The following is a 20,440-nucleotide window of genomic DNA, read 5'->3' on the forward strand; positions in this document are numbered from 1 at the left end:
AAGACCGCTGCTCCATAACATGTCCACCTGCTCTGAGGCGGCAGACAGAAATCGACAGAAATCAACCCGGTCGAAAACGATCGGGTTGATTGACACCCCCTGCTGACCGTGAATCTGCAGGGGGCGGTATTGCACCAGCAGTTCACAAGAACTGCTGTTGCAATGATAAATGCTGACAGCGTATGCTGTGAGCATTTATCGATGTGCAGCGGGCATGATCAGCTATATTGGATCATGTCAGCTCGCACAATCATAAATACACCCCTTTGTGTGCTATAAGAGACTGCACCCTGAGTGGCACTGGCCTTGTGAACAAGCACAGAAGTTTTTCTAGCTTTTGTTCTGTCTCAGTTGAGTGTGTCTTTCTATTTTCTTGTTTATAGTTTTTGTGGTGTCATGAACAAGTGGATTGAAAATATGTGCTTTGGAGAATTTTGGTGCGTGAGTAAAAAAGGTGGCCACAGTTCAAAAGAGCCCTCTGAAGAGAAAGAACAGCAGATAGAGGTTGCACTGTAACTTTACCAAAATCTGATCCTGTGCGACTGAGGTTTATAGGAAATACTGTATATTATTACTGTTCTGCAGACTCCATGTGTTAGGGAGTTGGCCATCACTGTCATAGTTGATGCATTAAGAAGGTGCAACATTGGCTAAGAAAATGACCGTTTAAATGCTTTTAAAACATTTATTTTGTATGTACAACTTTTCTAGTGTAGTGCTTGACTGCTGAATATAATATACACATAAAGTATTTAATGTCCTTTTAATGCATCATTTCCACTACAAAGAAAATTAAAAATAGCAACAATAAAATACATTTTGTTTGTTGCTTAAAAAAAGGCAAATAGGCAGTATCTTCTTTTTATCAAACCCTATTGCCTTATTTTTAGAATAAAACCGCTTCACATAACTAAATTACGCGCCAACAAATATGCTGAATGAAATGAATTCACTATGGACTTTTTTCAGCTAAAATAGAGCTTATGCTAAATCCTTTTTTTTTTTTCTCTTCCCCTTTCCTTATTTCCTATCAAACAGTACCTGTGTAAAAGTGATTTTCCCAACACTTTATTGACATTATGGGAGTGTCCCCATCTAATGTCCTTTAGGGTGAGTGACACTATCTTGACGGCTTTTTTTGATGATTATATTGGAATGTAAGTTATTCTCATTCCTATTAAGAACCCTGCATAGTGAGATCAACTGGGTTTATAAAATTTATTTAAGGGGCCTTACAGTACTGACAAGACCAGAGAGCTTTAGAGAATCAGGTCCCACGACTTATTTCTTTTCTTGCATAGTGTGTCAGTTGTTTATTTAGCTATTGGTATAGGATCCATTTCCCCCACCCTTCCCTTATGGTCTTCCAGTGTATGTGGGAGAAGTTTCTGTAATACTTGTTCCATACGTTTCAGGTTCTAGTTGAGTGTGTCTTGTTTTATTCTCCCTTGAGTATATTTTTAATAATAACATGGATAATGATGAGCAAACAAAATTACGGAGACACCAGATATTATGATATGTCTTTATTCTTATTTAAAAATATTGTCCCAATTAAGGACTACTATGCATGTCATTTTTCCACATTCCTAGGCGGGTAATTGTGGGAAACGACTTGGCACAAGAACATGTAATTTTAACGTCTTTTCTGTATGAGACATAAAAGATTCACAGTTGCAATTTGTTTCCTCAGCAGATACATCATGCGGTCTACTGGCTCATGCGTGACCGCAGCATGTGTGCGCAAAACAGGAAACAGGCAATTTTAAGGTAACACATAACATAACTTATCTATGCCAAAACAGCCATGACATTTGCCCTATAAGGCAGCTTTTCTAATGATTGATACAGTCACAAAGCAACTCAGCACCAGAATGAATGACACATTTCTAGTTTAAATTCTAGAAAGGAAACTGCATAGGATTTTATACACAGGATGAACATCAATAAACGAACCCTTCTAAACAAGAGTATTGCTATCTGCCGTAATCCTGCTCTCCACCTGCATCACACTTTTCTGAAGAAAGTAGTGGAATCTCTGAAATGGCAATTTAGTGTCACGTTTGTTTGTTTTTTAAACCAGAGCCAAAAATTCAAAATGGTAAACTTATAGACACGTTATAAATATATTCTATAATTACTTTTTTCAGCCTTTTCTAACAGTTTTTTCTTTCAGAAAAGGAGGTCAGAACAATAAAGTCAATCAAAGATGGTAGTACCCTTGCCCCTGTGCATTAAAGTGAAATTAAGCACTTTGCGATTATAATATAAAATTTGGGTTTTCCAATTCTGAGAACTGGAATTACAAATCCTGCTATGTATTTATCCCAAACTGGCCTCAGCAGAAGTGAGAGGACAAAACTTTTCTAAACCATGTAGGTTTGATGAAAAAAATGACAGTGACAAGCCTTGTGTACTTACTAACAAGTCCTGATTGGCTTCTCCTAAAAAAATAATTAAAAAATGTTTGGCCTTTTAAAAACAATTGCAGTAAATGTTAACATATCCCTTAAGTCTTTACATTTAGCTGATGCTAAATCAGTACAAGACTGCAGAAATGTATGTTCCTTATCAAGTATGCTACTTGTAGTTCTCATTGTCATATGCAAGACTAAGGGCTAGATTTATCACAGCTGAGGCGTACAGGGGCACGTGTACGCGCCCCAGTATGCCTCAGCTCGCCTGTGGCGGGGCGAAATTACCCGCAGGTAATTAACATTGCACACGAGCGCAATTTTGCGCTCGCGTGCAATCCCGCCCCCTGCCGTGCACAGCCAATCACGCACGGGCAGGAGCTGTCAATCTCCTTGGTCGGACTTGACCAAGGAGATTGAATTTCGCCACCTTAGAGGTGGCGAAGAGCTTAGGGAAGCAGCGGTCTGGTGACCGCTGCTTGATAACTCACGGCGAGCAAGTTCTTGTGAGAACTTGCAGCCGTAGGGGCTTGATAAATCTAGCCCTAACTCTTCTGTCCATGCTCAGAATGCTTGGCATTGTGAGGGGAATACAGCCATTAACTGAGGCTTTTTTTGCATATAAGTAGCAGTGCTTCAGTCTTCCCTATAACTGGGAGCAGGATTGGGAGCATAGTTCTGCACCACATATGGGCTTAGGTGATGCACCCTCCTTTTTTAGAAAAAACCCCACAAAGATATAGATGGGTAATATAATTGTATTTTATGCAAAAGCTGTAAATGCAAGGACTGGAACATATGCATTATAGATAATGCAACACGTCCATATCCCTTTAGGTTACGTAATAATAATGTATTTGAGGAGTAGGCAGCAGACTGTAACTTTATTTTTATCTAGAGCAAAATAGCAGTGGTTAGCTTTATTGCCTTTCAGGCCAGTGTAATATCTGTCCCTGTCTGTAAAAATTTGTTTAACAACACACTAGGGGGCAGCAGTGTTTGCAACAATGTATAACATTGTTACAACTATTGTTTCAAAGACTGTTGCCATGTATTGCTCAGGAAACATGCATGCTCCTAAGCATACTTAGGTATACTGTTTAACAATAGATACCAAGGGAATAAAGTTATTTTGATAATAGAAGTAAATGTCCCTTTAAAAATGTATCTGAGTGAATCTGATTGACTCCTTGGTGTTGAAGCGGAGAGATCCTCAAATCTGGAACTGTTTGTGACCCCAGGGGGACTTGAATTAGACACTCCTTACAAGACATGGGTCTCACATTTTCCCATGAAAATCAGCTAAAGGCTTTTGTTGGTCTCAGAACACTACCATTTTCAATTTGGGGTGGGGGGGTTAAACAATTTTAATTAACTTGTAATTTTTTTTATCTATGTTGAGCAGGACATATCTATGTATTTTAAAGTAGCAATGGGTAGATGATAACTATGTAAAAGTAAATAGCACCATCTATTTAGGGAATAGCTTATCATTTTCCATCCTATGGACTACTGAGGGGCCGTGCCACAATATTTATGCGGCCCTTCACTAACTAGATGATACAATCTTTTTGTTTGAACAATTAAGGTACATAACAGCATTTTTGCTGGGCTATATGTCACCCCTGATCCCAACTCCACTACCCTTCTAAGCAGTGTCACTTACTGGTTCCAGATGAAGCTGAGGTCTGCTCCAGTCCTTACTGAAAGGATTTCAAGTAAACAATTTGAATGTGTGTGTAAATGTAGGCATGTGACACTTCTACAATGCTGTATATTGTGCTAAAGAATTATTTAAAGACATAGAAGGGTCACAATTAAAATGTTCATAGGTGCATTTCAGTGTATAATAGAAACATTTTTGCAATTTACTTCCTTTAGCAAAAATGTTTTGAGTAAAAGTTATTGCTGTTTTTCAGCGGCATATGCACGTATGATGTGAGTGCCTCATGCACCAGCATTCAAACACCACACCTCAGAGATTCAGCAGTAGCTTGTATGACACAAATTCAATCTCAATTTAAAATTGAAATGTAGCCATGCACATTTCAATTTTGACTTTTCTATCCCTTTAAGTTTGTATCTTTCATTCACTTTATATAATGTAAGTTTGCAGTCCTGTGGGGCAGTGTTTCTCAACTGTGGTCTTTGAGTACCCCTAACAAGCCAGGTTTTAATTATAGCTGCACTAGAGCACAGGTAAAGTCATCAGCTGATGGGTGACAGCAGGTTAGTAACCGTGGTTACTGATCAGCTGATTATTTCACCTGTGCTCTAGTTCAGCTATAATGAAAACCTGGTCTGTTAGGGGTACTTGAGGTCAGTGGTTGAGTCAGACAATTGGACACATTTATGAATCCAGCTAATTTGTACACAGTCCTGCAAGATCCTTTTGCTGTTGTGTTTCATTAACGGACATAGTGTAAAATTCTGCAGCTCCTGGTTAATATGCCAAACCTAGCAGCTTCACTCTAAAGACATATATTTTGTGGTGTTATTTAAAGGGACATAAACCCCCAAATCAATTTCATGATTCAGACTGTGTAAAATAAAAAACTTTTCAATTTACTTTTTTTTTTTATAAAATGTACTTCATTCTCTTTGTATCCTTTGTTGAAAAGCAAGTAGGAAAGTGTAACTGGAATATGGCAGGAATTGTATAACTGTTATACATTTGTAAGAACAGTAGGTGACATCAGTGTTTTCTGTCATGTACTACTCCAGAAGCATGCACACTACCTATCTAAATATCTCTTCAACAAAGAATACCATGAAAACAAATCAAATTGATATTAAAAGTAAACTGATTTTTAAATTCAGCTCTGTCTTAAGGAGACATAAAACCCAAACATTTTATTATATGATTCAGACAGAGGATACAATTTTAAACAACTCATTTGTTTAATTCTCGTTGTATCATTTGTTGAAGGAGCAGCAATGCACTACTGGTTTCTAACTAAACACATGGGTGTGTATATATGCAGCCACCAATCAGCAATGAGAACCTAGGTTCTTTGCTGCTTCTGTGCTTACCTAGATAAATCTTTCAACATAGGATAACAAGAGAAGGAGCAAATTAAACAATAGAAGTAAACTGGAAAGTTGTTTAAAATTGTATTCTCTATCTGAATCATGAAATAAATTTTTTGGGTTTCATGTCCCTTTAATCATGAAAGTAACATTTGGAGTTTCATGTCCCTATGATTTCTTTTTATCTCTGTTGTGTCCAATGTACTTTTCTTAAAGGGACATTACAGACTTGCCATACAGTTTTCAGCAACTTGGCAATATAAATGCATTACAATACATGAATACATTATAATCATCTCCCTGTGTTCATGTCCAAGCAAAGAGAATCTCACAGACCTGTCATTTGCACAGTGTATGCACCAATCAGCTTCTGCATATGCTCCAAGATAAGCACTGGCCATGTAGCAGTGCCTAGCTCAGATTTAAAAGCAAAGCAAATCCTGTATTTGTGTGCATTAGTCCTGCACACTGTAGCATATGTTAATACTATATCCCTTTAAGCTTTTTATTATTGTATTCTGGCCATAATATGAGCCCTTGTTATAGCAGCAGCTGTGCCTGTCATTAATCAGAAAGAGAAGATAAATTTAAACTCACAAGTGTCTGATTTGCTCATGGTATCTTTGCTATTCATGAAGCTGTATATTTCAGGTAATTAACTTAAAATAACAATTTACTTTGTCCCTTTTGGTGCATTGACAACCAAGGACTTAAACCCCACCCTAATTCCACAACATACATTATACGTTGGAAGGGTTTGGCTAAATAATGGCTCCTTCCATTTATGTGTCTTTTTTCCCCCTGTGTCTATTTCCTTATATCATTATGCAGGGAATATCTCTGCCTTTTTTATGTGTCTTGTTAAAGGGAGCAATACACACTAAATATTCTTCCTCCAAGCAGTTTTAAAATATGCTGCACAATATGTGCACAAAATAAAGGCAAATCAGTTTTAACCCCCAGATATTGCATAGTCTGAATATAGACCAGCCTTACCCACAGCACGTGGATAGCAGGATCACTTCAGTATCTCCGTATTAAAAGGGACCCACATCAAACATACACATTGTTCAGAAAATACCATTTCAGTAACTCATGTAAAATCTGAGCTGTCAGTATGAAAAAAATGGCTTGTGATGTTTTTAGCAACACCTCCTGCAAGACATAGACAGGATTGCTGCTATATATGGCACACTCTGAGCCAGCGTTAAACAACCTTGCTCACAACTATATGCAGCATGTGAACACTTTTAGCCTAAAGGCACAAAGGGAAGCTTTATGTAAGCTCAGTAACTGTCACCAAGGAGACTCCTGTCACTTATCATTCTATGTCCAGCATTCTCCGAGAACAGTGTTCACCTTTTATGGCCAAATATGAGATTCCAGTACATGCCCTTGTCTATTTTGTCAATGTATTAATACGTATAACAGACAATAGATTATGAGAACAAACAAGTGTAAAAAAAATGCCATATTTTATTAGAGCATTTTATATTACTGTCTTTAACCCCCTGCAAAGGGCTTTAACATATAATCAAAGTCACATACCTGTTAAGCTTTTGCGGCTATTAATAAAGATATGACCAGTAAGTTAATCAGAAGCAATGGTTTGTATGTATGGTCCAATTAAGGATCACATCGTAATCTGAATCTGTATGGGGTGTTGCAGGACAGTGACTTTGATTGCGTTTTTAACCCCTTTGCTGGGAGCTAAATGCTTCGTAAAATAATGTTTTGTTTTAAAAATAATGCTTTTTTTTTACACTAGAGTATCCCTTTAATTTCATTGCTCATCTTAATAAGTTATTTTAAAATCTAGAAATTAGACTAAACACATAAATACATAAATTCACCAACATGTAGATTACACCAAGTTATTCTCAGTTTGTCAGTAAACAAAATGTTTATTATTCTCAGCCAAGTGCATTCTTGATTTTGTAATTTTGGGCATGTTTAGAAATTCCACAATGTTGAACTATGGCAGTATTTTTAACTATACTATGATTTTTTCATTTATTTACATAACACATGTACACAAACAAAGGCTCTAATAAGCAATTAAAAAAACTAAATGTATTATTAATAACAAAATAATACTATTTTCTTAAAATATAACCTTAAAACAGTCTCTGCAATACAAAAGTAAGGTAATATGTTTGGAGGCAAAAATATTCCCAAATTAAATGGGCAAAAGGTCCATCGTAGATGTAAGAGGCCAAAGCAAGGCCTGCAGCTAAAGAGCACAAAATAACAGCAAACAGCCAGGGGACAACATCAGAGACAATTTACTTTCACACCCTCAAGACAAGACGCACCTCTCCCCAACACACCGGTGCATAACACCTGCACATGAGAAACATAAATCTCACTCTTACCTCTAATATAATAACACACAGACATCAGGGAACATAGCATATATAATCCACAAACAACAGGGCCCATACCTTTATTGTATCTAATACAAAAAGACCATGGGATATACCTTTATTGTATCATGACCACTGCTTTCTTCTCATTCAATAAACAGATCACATAATCTCTTCTCATGTAATGCACAAACCTCAGGGCACATACGTTCTATTCATGCAGTACACAGACATCAGGGCACATACAGTACAATCGTCTCATGTAATAAACAGAAATCACAGCACATACTTTCTCATGTTATGCACAGAGCTCAGAGCACATGCATTCATCTCATGCAATACATAGACCTTAGGGCACATATGTCCATCTCATGTAACACGCAGAAGTCAGGGTACATACTTACCCATGTAATGGCGCATGCGTTCATCCCATGCAATACCCAGGCATCAGGAAACATCTTTAATCCTAGTAATACACAGCAGGCTACATATCTTTATACCATCTAATACCTAGCAGGATACATATATTTATACCATCTAATACCCAGCAGGATACATATCTTTATACCATCTAATACCCAGCAGGATACATATCTTTATACCATCTAATACCTAGCAGGATACATATATTTATACCATCTAATACCCAGCAGGATACATATCTTTATACCATCTAATACCCAGCAGGATACATATCTTTATACCATCTAATACCTAGCAGGATACATATATTTATACCATCTAATACCCAGCAGGATACATATCTTTATACCATCTAATACCCGGCAGGATACATATCTTTATACCATCTAATACCCAGCAGGATACATATCTTTATACCATCTAATACCCAGCAGGATACATATCTTTATACCATCTAATACCCAGCAGGATACATATCTTTATACCATCTAATACCCAGCAGGATACATATCTTTATACCATCTAATACCCAGCAGGATACATATCTTTATACCATCTAATACCCAGTAGGATACATATCTTCATCCCATCTAATATACATATATGTCTGATGAATATTATATTCCTAAATATGCATCAGACAGGGCTCCTGCCTCTCACTGCCTAATACGAAGGCTACTGGAAACTGTACCTCTCTCCCTTCCCTCTTTCTCTGCTAATACCCCAAGAACAGATATATATCTCTTGAATCTCACCAATGTAATACAAAACTCAGAGCCATTACAACTCACTTCTTAGCACATCACTTCTAGTACCCATACATAAACGCAAATGTAGATATTAAAAGAAATACTATCTCTAGCATTGAACTTACCCTAGCATTATTAAAGCATACACCTTGCGCCCATTCCATGTTATAAACTTAAAGGACAACTTTTTTCTACAAGAAAAAAAAGGGTACATAAACAATTAACCAAATACTAGAATACACATGTAAAGAACATGCATGCCTCAATTGTCTACATAAAAATATATATAAATATATTTGTATATAACCAATTGAACATGATCTGTCTTTGGATCACTGTGAAAGTGAAATGTCTTCTTCATACAACACCCCTTAGACACACGTTCACTCATACATGTGGTAATTCCACCCCTGTGCTGCTTCAGCTCCATGAAAATATTGCAATCACTATTTTTGTAAACAAAAATGAACTCTGATATAAGGCTTCCTTTGAAAGTGAACGTAATTTGTAAATGATTAGCAAAAGAGCACCTCTAACAATAAATGAGAAAAATGAGGTATGTAAATGAAAACATTAGGAGGAGCAGCATCTGCTTTAGGTGAACACAACTACAGCAGTGTAGAAGTCTATAGGTGCCCAGTTACCTCTTTTTCTTAGCCATCTATCAAAACTGAAAGAGGAGAAACCTTTTCTATAATCTACCTGGAGCTGAACAAGCCTAGGGGTTTGGAGATCACACAGGGTAGAGATACGAGCAAAATTACAGAGCTTGCTGTGACCCCAGAACAGATCTGATCCCCCATGCAGATAATGTAATTTATCAGAGGCTCCTTCAACACCTGCTGTTTCTGCTTTCCATTAATTTCCAATGTATGTAGATAAGCTTCTGCAGATGCATTTTTTTTCTGTTAACCTGTCAGCCACTAAGGGATTGCAAATCAGTAGAGCAGTGGGGAGAAGACACTGGAAGACGTCACTTCTCAAGGTCAAAGAGGGTCACTTTGTATACCCTGTATGGCTCAGGAGTCCATAAGACGGAGAAGAGGGTGTAGTTTGCAAGATAACCATCTCCGCAAGGGACAAAAGTATTGATAGTGAAACTGCTGGAATTCTGGAGTAAGACGGATGTCCCTCAAAAATGCCAACTCCAACTCAGATTCTGCCAGTACAACGAACAGCAGAAGCAATGCTAAGAGAAGGCAGAATGTGACTGCAAGCAATCTGAGGACACTTTGCAAAAATGTATTCACGTGTTCCGGTTGTGATTCTTCCAGAATGGTTCCTTCTGGCCCAGGGAGCGCAGGAGGAGGGTTCTCCATTTCAGATATGCTAGAGGCAGACAGATCACTTTGCTCATCCTGGGCACTGCATGGTGTTCCATTCACATGTGCTCCCAGTGACAACTCCAAGTGGGGCTCAAACACAGGAGTGGGAAGAATGCTACAGCATGGAGTGTAGGCTTCATCACTGATAATGGTCTCCTGAGAAGCTCTTGGAGATAAAGCATCAACATGGTCAGAGTATCTCAAAGGTGTGGAGTGGGCACTGTCACGTAGAGATTCCAAGCCTAGAAAAGGAGGAACAGAAAAGTGTTGAGAATTACACAGGTGGAAATAATCAAACAGAGTGACCCTAGGTGTAGAGAGTTACCTTCACAGCCACCTATTTGGAGACATGTAGTATTCACATCTGATATATATTTTTATACACACAAACACTGGTTCACATACATACATCACAAGCACTTCACATTCCCTAGCCCATAGAGTCTAATATACACACCTTCCAGGTAGCGAACAGGTTCAGGCTGCACTCTCGGTTTATTACACGATACTCTAGCCTCAACACTGGTCCCCACTGATGCAGGAACCCCTCCTGTTAGAGCAGGGAATAGGGGGAGCGCTCCCAATGCTCTGCCCAGAAGACGGGGCCCCAGATTAAGCACACGGACTTTCACATCACGATAGCAATGGTTGATCATCCTTAGGTGAACATTAACCTTTGTTCTTATGCGGATTAGACACTTCACCATGATGACAGAATAGCAAAGTTTATCTCAATTCCCTTACTTCTGTTCTAATTGTAAAACTCCCTAGCTTGCACTATATATTGTCTATTATCTGACACTTGACAATCCTGTTGTCCTTACAATTTCCTTCACCTTCTCTACACTTTTCTTTTTCTCTACACTTCTTCTCCCTCCTCACTTTCCGCACCCCTCTGTCTTTCTGCAGACTTTCTGTAACAAAACAAGAGACCCTTTCCTGCTACCACATACAAGGTGAAGCTTCTGGCTCTGTAGCTATTTTTGGAATGAATATATTTACTGCTGAGCTCAGACTGATACAGGACACTGTGCCAGCTGTCTCATATAGCTCGACACACATGGGAAGTACTGCCTTACACACAAGCTCATACACAGACTTATATATTCTTTTAAATACCTTCCCACAAAAAACATTTTGTAATATCTGTTTTTTTATATTAATAGTGTGCACTGTGATTTTTGTGATTAGTTGTTCAGTGTCTGCCTGGTTAAGTGTTCTGTGCCTTTAAGGAGGCCTGGCAGATTCTATCAGCCAGAGCTGCAGTAATATATATATATATATCATTCTGTCCTGTTTTCTGAGCTTTAATTTGTGCTGTGATTTGGGGCTTTTTTTTATTGAGGTCCAGATATTGAAATTTGAATGCAAAAAACGTATATCCACTATTACATAGATATGAACATATTGCATTAACAGCAATAAAGAAAGTAGAACAACATAATATTGTTAAACATAATAATCAAGTAAATATTAAATAGAAGCATATTTTCCCCCATAATTACATGACATCATGAAATAGCCTACTCTTAGGCCTTGTACAATAATATATTATTATGAGGATATTATATATAAACAAATCAGAATGGGCCACTTTTGGACCCTAAGCATAGAACCCAAGAAATGAAAGTTGCAAATAAAGAGTTTGAAGTAGTCAGAGGACCACCTGAAGTTTAAGGCCACATCATATATTTTAAAAGCGATAAAACAATGTACAAATATAACAACAAACAAAATGTATTTATAACTCTCCTGAAACAAGAAAAAAACATCACTACCCTGCGATAGTTGTAAATGAGGTATTCTGTGCTAGTGGTTTAAACCATAGAAATAGGAATCCTGAACTGATTTCCAACAAGAGAAATCTTTTTTAAGAGTTGCCTGTATGAATGAACTAGAAAAGAAAAAGGGGGGAAAGGCAAGAGCAACATTTCACTTGTCGTGCCCTTATTTAAGTATATCATTATTAAATGCCTAATTTATGTATTCATGTTGTAACAAGTGGCTCCTAATAAACAGTATTGATAGCAATGAATCATATTAAATTGTACTGCTTCTAGTAGATAGCCCATCCAGTGCTGTGTATGTCACAGCAGAGGATCACTATAAGGAGTACATCAACGACCCAACAGGTGGGGAGGCTAAAGGACCGGTCCGCACGAAACCTGTGACAGGCTTGTGACTAACTCCTTCACCGGGAGTAATAGTGTCACTACCCCATATTCCAATCTCTGTGTTTCAGTAGCAGCTCGCTGAGGGAAAATGGGCCTCAAATCGGTCTGAGATTCCCTCACAACAAAGAATCTGGAGTAGCTCAATTCTTCACCTTCCTCCTGGGAGGCAAAGCTTAGACTGGTTAATCAGTGAGGTTGGAGGGATAGAATAATCTTGGAATTTTTGGGAATCTCTGCCTCCTCCTAGTGGCCAGGAGTTGAATCTTGTGGACTCTCACAACCTTACAAAAGAAATGGATGTTTAGACACAACCTAATTTCTATGGACATTGGCTGATAAGGAGAACTACCAAAAGGGACTTTTTAAAGTGCTCTCTTGTAAGAAAGAAAAAAATATTTTATGGCATGAAGAGTCCACAAATCCATTCTAATTACTAGTGGGAATTCAACTCATGGCCACCAGGAGGAGGCAAAGAACACCCCAGAAAAGCTGTTAAAGGATCATAAAACCCACATTTTTTCTTTTATGATTTAGAAAGAGCATGTAATTTTAAACAACTTTCTAATTTACTTCTATTATCTATTTTGCTTCATTCTCTTGATATCTTATGCTGAAAAGCATATATAGATAGGCTCAGTAGCTGCTGATTGGCTCACCCATATGCATTGCTAGTTCTTCAACAAAGGATAACTAAAGAATGAAGCAAATTAGATAATAGAAGTAAATTGGAATATTGCTTAAAATTGTATTCTCTACCTGAATCATGAAATAAAATGTTTGGGTTTAGTGTCCCTTTAAGTATCACTCCCACTTTTCATAAATCCCCAGTCATTCTTTGCCTTGTACGTCAGGAGGATGTGCGAAGATGGTGTCTGAAGAAAAATATTTTCTTTTAAATTTATCTCCCTAAAACATATGTACTTTACATATGGGGTACCTCCCATACAAATAACTCCACATACATAGTCCGGGTAACAATGACTCTTTTCCCTGACATGCAACATAATGTCTTCTACTTAAAGGGACATGAAACCCAACATTTTTCTCTCATTATACAAATAGAGAATATAATAAAAAAAAAAAAATCCAATTTACTTCTATTATCAAATTTGTTTTGTTCTCATGTTATTCTTTGTTGAAGAGATATCTAGATAGGTAGTGTGCACATTTGTGAGGCACTAAATGACAGGAAATAGTGCTGCCACCTAGTGCTCTTGCTAATGTATAACATTGTTGCAAAACTGCTGCAATATAGTGCTGCAGACATGTGCAAGCTCCTTAAAGGGACAGTAAACCCAAAATTTTTCCTGCATTATTTAGATAGAGAATACAATTTTTTAAAAAGTTTACAATTTACTTATATTACCAAATTTGTTTTGTTCTCATGTTATTATTTGTTGAAGGTATACCTAGGTAGGTAGCGTGCACATGCCTGAAGCACTAGATGACAGGAAATAGTGCTGCCATCTAGTGCTCCTGCTAATGTATAACATTGTTGCAAAACTGCTGCCATATAATGTTGTGGACACGTGCACACTCATGAGCTTACATCCCAGCTTTTCAACAAAGGATAACAAGAAAACGAAGAAAATTTGATAACAGAAGTAAATTGGAAGGTTGTTTAAAATTGTATGCTCTATCTGAATCATGAAAGAAAAAATGTAATGTACCTTCCTGCTTTTTCAACAAAAGATAATATTTTTTTATTTTTTTTTATATTTATTTTTATTGAGGTAATATAATATTCCAACAGAAGCAATGGTACAATATAGTAATGGTACAGTATTTTGAGCTTAGTCAACACAATGGTAAAATACATTCTACAATATACATCTTGTACCTTATAGAATAGAGGTAAGATATGACTCATAAACATAAGTTCAGCTATATATAAATAATGAACCTATAGAATCAGTTTTTATCCTCTTTCATTTTTTATGTTTGGCTATTCCTCTTAAAGCATACATAACAGCACAAAAAGGTAAGGTTACATGGTAGGTAGGATTTAACATAGTAATGTGACATTTTTTAGGAAGCATGACAAAATCCTAGACTTAATAACCTCACTTTTATTTGTCTTGACTATTTCCCTTTGTATTCAATAGTCACTCTAGGGCTGTTTACGATGAGAATATATAAGTATTTGGGAATATTAGTGTTGTGTAATACATAGCTTGATCAAATACAAGGAATGGGGGCGTGTCTCTGGGCAGCACCTTGAATGGAAGCAATATCGGTAGCTGCGTGAGAAATGCAGATAATTTGCCAACTATCAGCAGTTTATGAAGCCATCTGTATTTTTAACTAAGGTCTCTGAACTTCACAGAGTGTACTGAATCTATAGACACCAGATTGAGCTGAAATTTGCACCAGATTGCCGATCCGGAGCGTTGAGGCCTGTGGCAACTCTCATAAGGAGCAGTCCTCAACACCCCCCCCCGTAAATCTCTGAACGGGTATGAGCAGCTTATACGCTGTTTTTTTGTTTTGACACTGCTAACTTCTATTCACCAGACATAGCACACGCGGAGATGCAGATCCTTCAAGAGCTGGAGAAGTTATTACTATATCATCTTACCCTAATTGATGAAAGCCTTGGTGAATCTATTCATGCTGTCACCCTCGAGGCCCCATGCGCCATATCTATTATTGCGACAAAGCATAGTGATACTGAGGTGACAACTGCTAGTTTACCTCCAAACCGCTTACCGCAAGGGCAAGGGCCATCATTAAAATTAAGCTACCCAATTTTAAATCCAATTGCAGAAACTGAGACGGAGACAATCCTTTATGCCACTCCTGCAGCTGCTACAGCCTTGGCGGGTCGTAACAGCAAAGGCCTTTCCACTAACTTACCATCAGGTAAAGGGGAACAACCCTCAGACGTTCACACTCAGCAGGACTCCAAGCGCTTCACAGTAGGAGAGAAGGTCCCGACTCCTGCAAGACCGTGGGGGAGATACGTCAGCTTCCAACTAGCGATCATGAATGCCACTAACTCTGCAGATCCTCACTCTCACGCTATTGAGAGCGGCGTCGGCAGCAACACTAAGTTACTAGGAACAGCGACTGGCTTATTTTCTGGAGACTGCTGCCCTACTTCTCAACCCTGCCGTAGACTGGCAGGTCTGTACCGGTCGCAGCTGTTATGGATGCGGATCCCACCGATGCCCTGCTGGGATCCTGGGGGGGGTGTGCCTGCCCCTCTCTTTGGAATGCTGCATCTCTTCACTTGGAACCTCTGTTGCGGTTAACGCAGGTAGCTTACATCCTGTACAAACACTGTTATACGTGAAAAGTCATACACAGTAAGGGCACAGATCTGCAACTTAAGTTCAATTTTTCAGTGGACATCTGTCTTTATTTATGTTGCTGACACTGTACCCAGAATGGCTGGTGCACATACCGGGAGACCTCACCCATTAAAACTTCCACAGTTCTTACTCTCCCCATACTCCCTGAGCTAATTGCTTTTGCTGGCTTGCTGCGGGTTTATTGGTACTTCTCTAGGGAGTTGCCCATATGTTTACCGGTAAGACACTTTTCATGCTACTAATAACTTGGTCATAAGGGTAAACTACCACAGCTGGCCCCTTCTCTTCTGACGGACTCCCTACTTCTCCTGGACTTTGGGCTGGACTTGTAAACCTTTGCATATTCCTTATGATTTTTTGTTTGGTTGCACACACATGTTTTAGGAATGTAAAAGGGGTTAATATAATATTACATGCTCCTTTGGGTATCTGTCTATTACCCTTAACGGCAGATGCTGAATATAAAATGGGGATTGTCAGTCTGCAAAATTCACCTCTATAGCGTTTGTTACTCTTTTGTCCTCAGTGGATTTCACCCATTATGGCAGACATTCTTATGACATTATCATTATATAGTGGGCATTTATAATGCTTTGATCTTACTACGCCACATGAGTCCCCCAATAATTGTAATCTCATATGGTTTTGTAGTTGCTAATAAGCTACATAGTAATCTTCTCCCCATATAGCAGACTGACCGACCTTACTCTCATATTGCTGTAACTTAGTGCATATTATATGGCAGTAATGCAACCATGATTGTCTAAGATAAGTAGGGTACGTCAGGGACAGAAGCAGTTTTAATTACTTACTATTCATAGTGATTGTTTGATGCAAATGCATAGTATATTAAGCATGTATTAATATGTACTGTGTTATGAACTTTCATACATAGCCCTTTCTTGTCTAGTAGTATTCCTCCTACAGTTATCAATTATAACTTCAGCTATGCCCTGAGTGATGTTTCAGCTAATTAGTTTCAAAGTTATCTAACATCTTTGAGTGTAGCAATTGTTAGGTGTTACAGTAAAAACAGAAAATAAGGTGTGTTTTTCATTAGAGACTCAAAAGTGGTCTCCTTTGTTGGTATCAACCTCCACTATCTTGTTTTATTTAGTGCGGAGGTCCAAGAGTGGCCTCATTGTTCATTTTGGAGGTGATTAGAGTACTAGGCATAATAATTGCTTATCATGTTCTTTTCTTTTTCTCTTTTATTTAGGAATGCATATTGTCAATTATAATGTTATGTCACATGCTGTCTGTATTCCAATAATGCTAACATGTTACATTATTCTGTATTGTATGTATGCCTTATATCTAACCTTAAATAAAAATTAAAAAAAAAATAAAAAAAAAAAAATACAAGGAATGGTAGTGTTATATGAGAACATATAGGGGGGAAAGGAAATATGGTTGAGAAATTTATATGACATCGGAAATAGTAATTTGGGGGCATAGGTCTATAGGATATATTTTCCTTTTGTTTACTTCAGTAAACTTTAGTGTGTGTGTGGGTGTTTGGGGGGGGGGGATCTAATGCTTGTAATAACATAAATTATGCTTACCTGATAATTTCCTTTTCTTCTGATGGAAAGAGTCCACAGCTGCATTCATTACTTTTGGGAAATAAGAACCTGGCCACTAGGAGGAGGTAAAGACACCCCAGCCAAAGGCTTAAATACTCCTCCCACTCCCCACATCCCCATGTCATTCTGCCGAGGAACAAGGAACAGTAGAAGAAATATCAGGGTGAAAGGTGCCAGAAGAAATAAGGACGCCCCACATAAAATTACGGGTGGGGAGCCGTGGACTCTTTCCATCAGAAGAAAAGGAAATTATCAGGTAAGCATAATTTATGTTTTTCTTCTTAAATGGAAAGAGTCCACAGCTTCATTCATTACTTTTGGGAACACAATACCCAAGCTATATAGGACACTGAATGCCAAGACGGGAGGGTACAATAAGCGTCCCATACTGAGGACACCAGGCCTGAACCTCTACCCAATAAAAAAAAAAAAAAAAACCCACTTCATCCGAAGCTGAGAACATTTTAAGAGGAAAAGCCCCAGTAACACTGACTCGCAGTTAGTCCAGAAGCCAAACTAGAGACCGCAAATGGACTCGACTGAGCCAACAGTCCTTCAGGAGACACAGTCGCCCAACACACGGTCCCCCACCGCTCATCTCCACAAAGGAAGGAGACACCAGCCAAAACCCCCAAGGGGACAAGGAAAAGGAGAACCAAGGAAACCGAAAGGTCCCCTAATACAAAAAGGGAACACCTCCACGAGTGAGCCCAGCTCACAGAGACCCAAAGGGACCCAAACAGGGAAAGGAGGCCACGCCTATACCAAGCGAAACCCGGGATAAGACCGGGCACAGAGACAGAACAGATGTCTCCCCAATATCCTGCAAGCACGGAATGCAACGGAAGAGGCAAAGTCCTCCCAGTGTCCGGCCATAGAATACCAAGGTATTTGACTATGAAAAGTGTGTAATACAGCTAGGTGGAAAACCCCAAGTTTGAGAACACAGAGTCCACAATAGGACGACACAGAGGGTACTTGCGAGGAAGAAGAAGCAGTCAAGCAAGAAACAGACCGCAAAAGCAACCCCCATACAGAGGGCACGTTCCAGGCAACCTAAGTCGCCGGACCTACACACAGGTCCCTGAAAAGGGGAACACAAAAACCATTGAGGTCCCCTGAGAAGGCGAGTATCCTCTCAGAACTCGAAGGAAGAGTAAACCCTCTTCTAATCAATGGAGCAAGTTGAGAGGAAAATCTAAACCCTAGCAGACTAAGCTAACAGGATAGACTAAACAAGCTCACACATCCAGAGAAGACTGCGCAAACGCAGGTCCTTAGACTGCTCGTCCATCCTGACCTGCAGACCCCCACTCAGCTGGACCAACCCAGCCTCCAGAATCCAAGACAGGGAAACAAAAGAATCCCAAAACAGGTACAAAAACGAGCGTAAGGATAGCACAGCCAACAAGTACAACCCGACTCTGAAACAGACAACAAGACCATAGACCTAAGGATCTATCAAAATAAAGGCCCAACAAGTCTGCTTGGAGCCAGCAAGACCCCAGGGGGAACCAATCCCACCCTTTCCACCTCCTATCCAGGAGAGGCCCCAAGCAAGCCACCCTTGAGGCTCAAGCCACACGGCTAACCCCAGATGACATTGGCCACTCTGTGGCAAAGAGTAAAAAAAACAAAAAACTCCAAAAACCTGGCCAACCATGATCAGGTGAGGTAGACGGAGCAAGGACATAGCCCAAGTTCCCACTACCGTGGAACACCCCGACCAGCCCTGAGATCCAAGATTCGAAAACAACCCAAGACTGGGTCAAGCAAAGCATCAGCAACCGGAAATCCCAGGAAGAAAAACAGGTCCGGGCACCTAATAGTTCAGGCAAACCTTACCCTAGAACTAAACACCCCAACCGGCCAAAAAAGCCAGACACAAGGGTATGGATGCATATCCAGAGAAACCGGATAGAGAGAAGAACTTGAAAAGCTCTGACCAAAGGAAGGAACCCCCCCTAGCTAAAGTCCAGCGTTCCAAGAAGCAGCTAGAAGTCGTAAGATACTTCTCAGAGCCTCAGAACAACCAAGGGATACCTCGAGGTCCAAAAAATCCTACTAGCAGGACTAGTCTCCCTAACACCTCCGCACAAGCAAAGGACACAAGGAAGAGAAGGCACTAAGCATACCCAGCCCTGGAAAAATCCGGAGCTAAACAAAAAGTCCCCGCAGGGAATAACCATCACCCGGAAACACAGATCCCTAAAAGGAGATCCACTCACCCGGAGGAAATGGAAAAAGACCCAAAGGCCTCTTTATAACTCAGTCAAGAGTAAGAGCTGCATCTAGATACACAAGAAACAGTGATACGTACACCTGCAAGGTGTCAAGAGCTGCAACAGGTTTCAAACTGCAAACCTTCCGCATGCTAGACAGCTATCCTGTACAAGCTGCAGGATCAAGCCCAAAAGGACACATCCAGAGGCCTAAAAAATGAAGGCCAAACCGCTCAATAGTGGTAATGGGCATTAAGCCCTCCCCCCTCCACCACATGGGGGAGGAAACTCTAAGATCTGATGAAAACAGATGTCAGATAGAGTGACGCAGCGGAAAGACTCCCCTGCCCGGTCATCTATGACTGAAGGCTATAAGGACTGAAACAATCCTTCTTCACGGACCCACAGGTCCTCTCGAATGCTTAGTTGAACATGAAAAACAATGATAACCTGAGCACTCTGCTCTCTTCATGAACTAGTTGAGCAGAACAGCGCCACATGTCTGAACAGCCGCAAAACCAAATGAACTCGACAGGACCAGCCTGTACCTAGGGTCCCAAACAGCAAGCTGTGTAAATTTGCCCTCGGGGAAAAAACAGAAAACAGACAGCTTTAACAGAGGACTAACATGTCCAACAACTGCCGAAGAAGTAATAAAGAGTATCAATCCTAAAAGGTTCCCGAAGGAAACAAAAACAAATAAAAGGCATCCCATCGGATATAAATAAAATATAAGGCAACCCGGAGGTTAACGCCCAAAAAGACACAGGTCTACCCGCAGGACCAGCCAAACGGAGCCCTATCACACAAAACTGGGAAAGATCTCTAACAGATGAC

General features: G+C 39.4%; 1 protein-coding gene across 2 annotated transcripts in view; it reads right to left on the reverse strand.

Moving 5' to 3' along the window:
* Window positions 1-1,511: 1,511 nt before the first annotated feature.
* The window catches only part of FRMD5 (FERM domain containing 5), a 291,969-nt gene continuing 273,040 nt past the window's right edge, over window positions 1,512-20,440 (reverse strand). For both annotated transcript variants that reach the window (XM_053718464.1, XM_053718463.1), the window contains one exon: window positions 1,512-10,549. In XM_053718464.1, coding sequence (XP_053574439.1) covers window positions 10,002-10,549 — 548 coding nt within the window. In that variant the 3' untranslated portion in view covers window positions 1,512-10,001. The remainder of the gene's footprint in view (window positions 10,550-20,440) is intronic.

This window comes from Bombina bombina, chromosome 6 (assembly GCF_027579735.1).
Source record: "Bombina bombina isolate aBomBom1 chromosome 6, aBomBom1.pri, whole genome shotgun sequence".
NCBI lineage: Eukaryota > Metazoa > Chordata > Amphibia > Anura > Bombinatoridae > Bombina > Bombina bombina.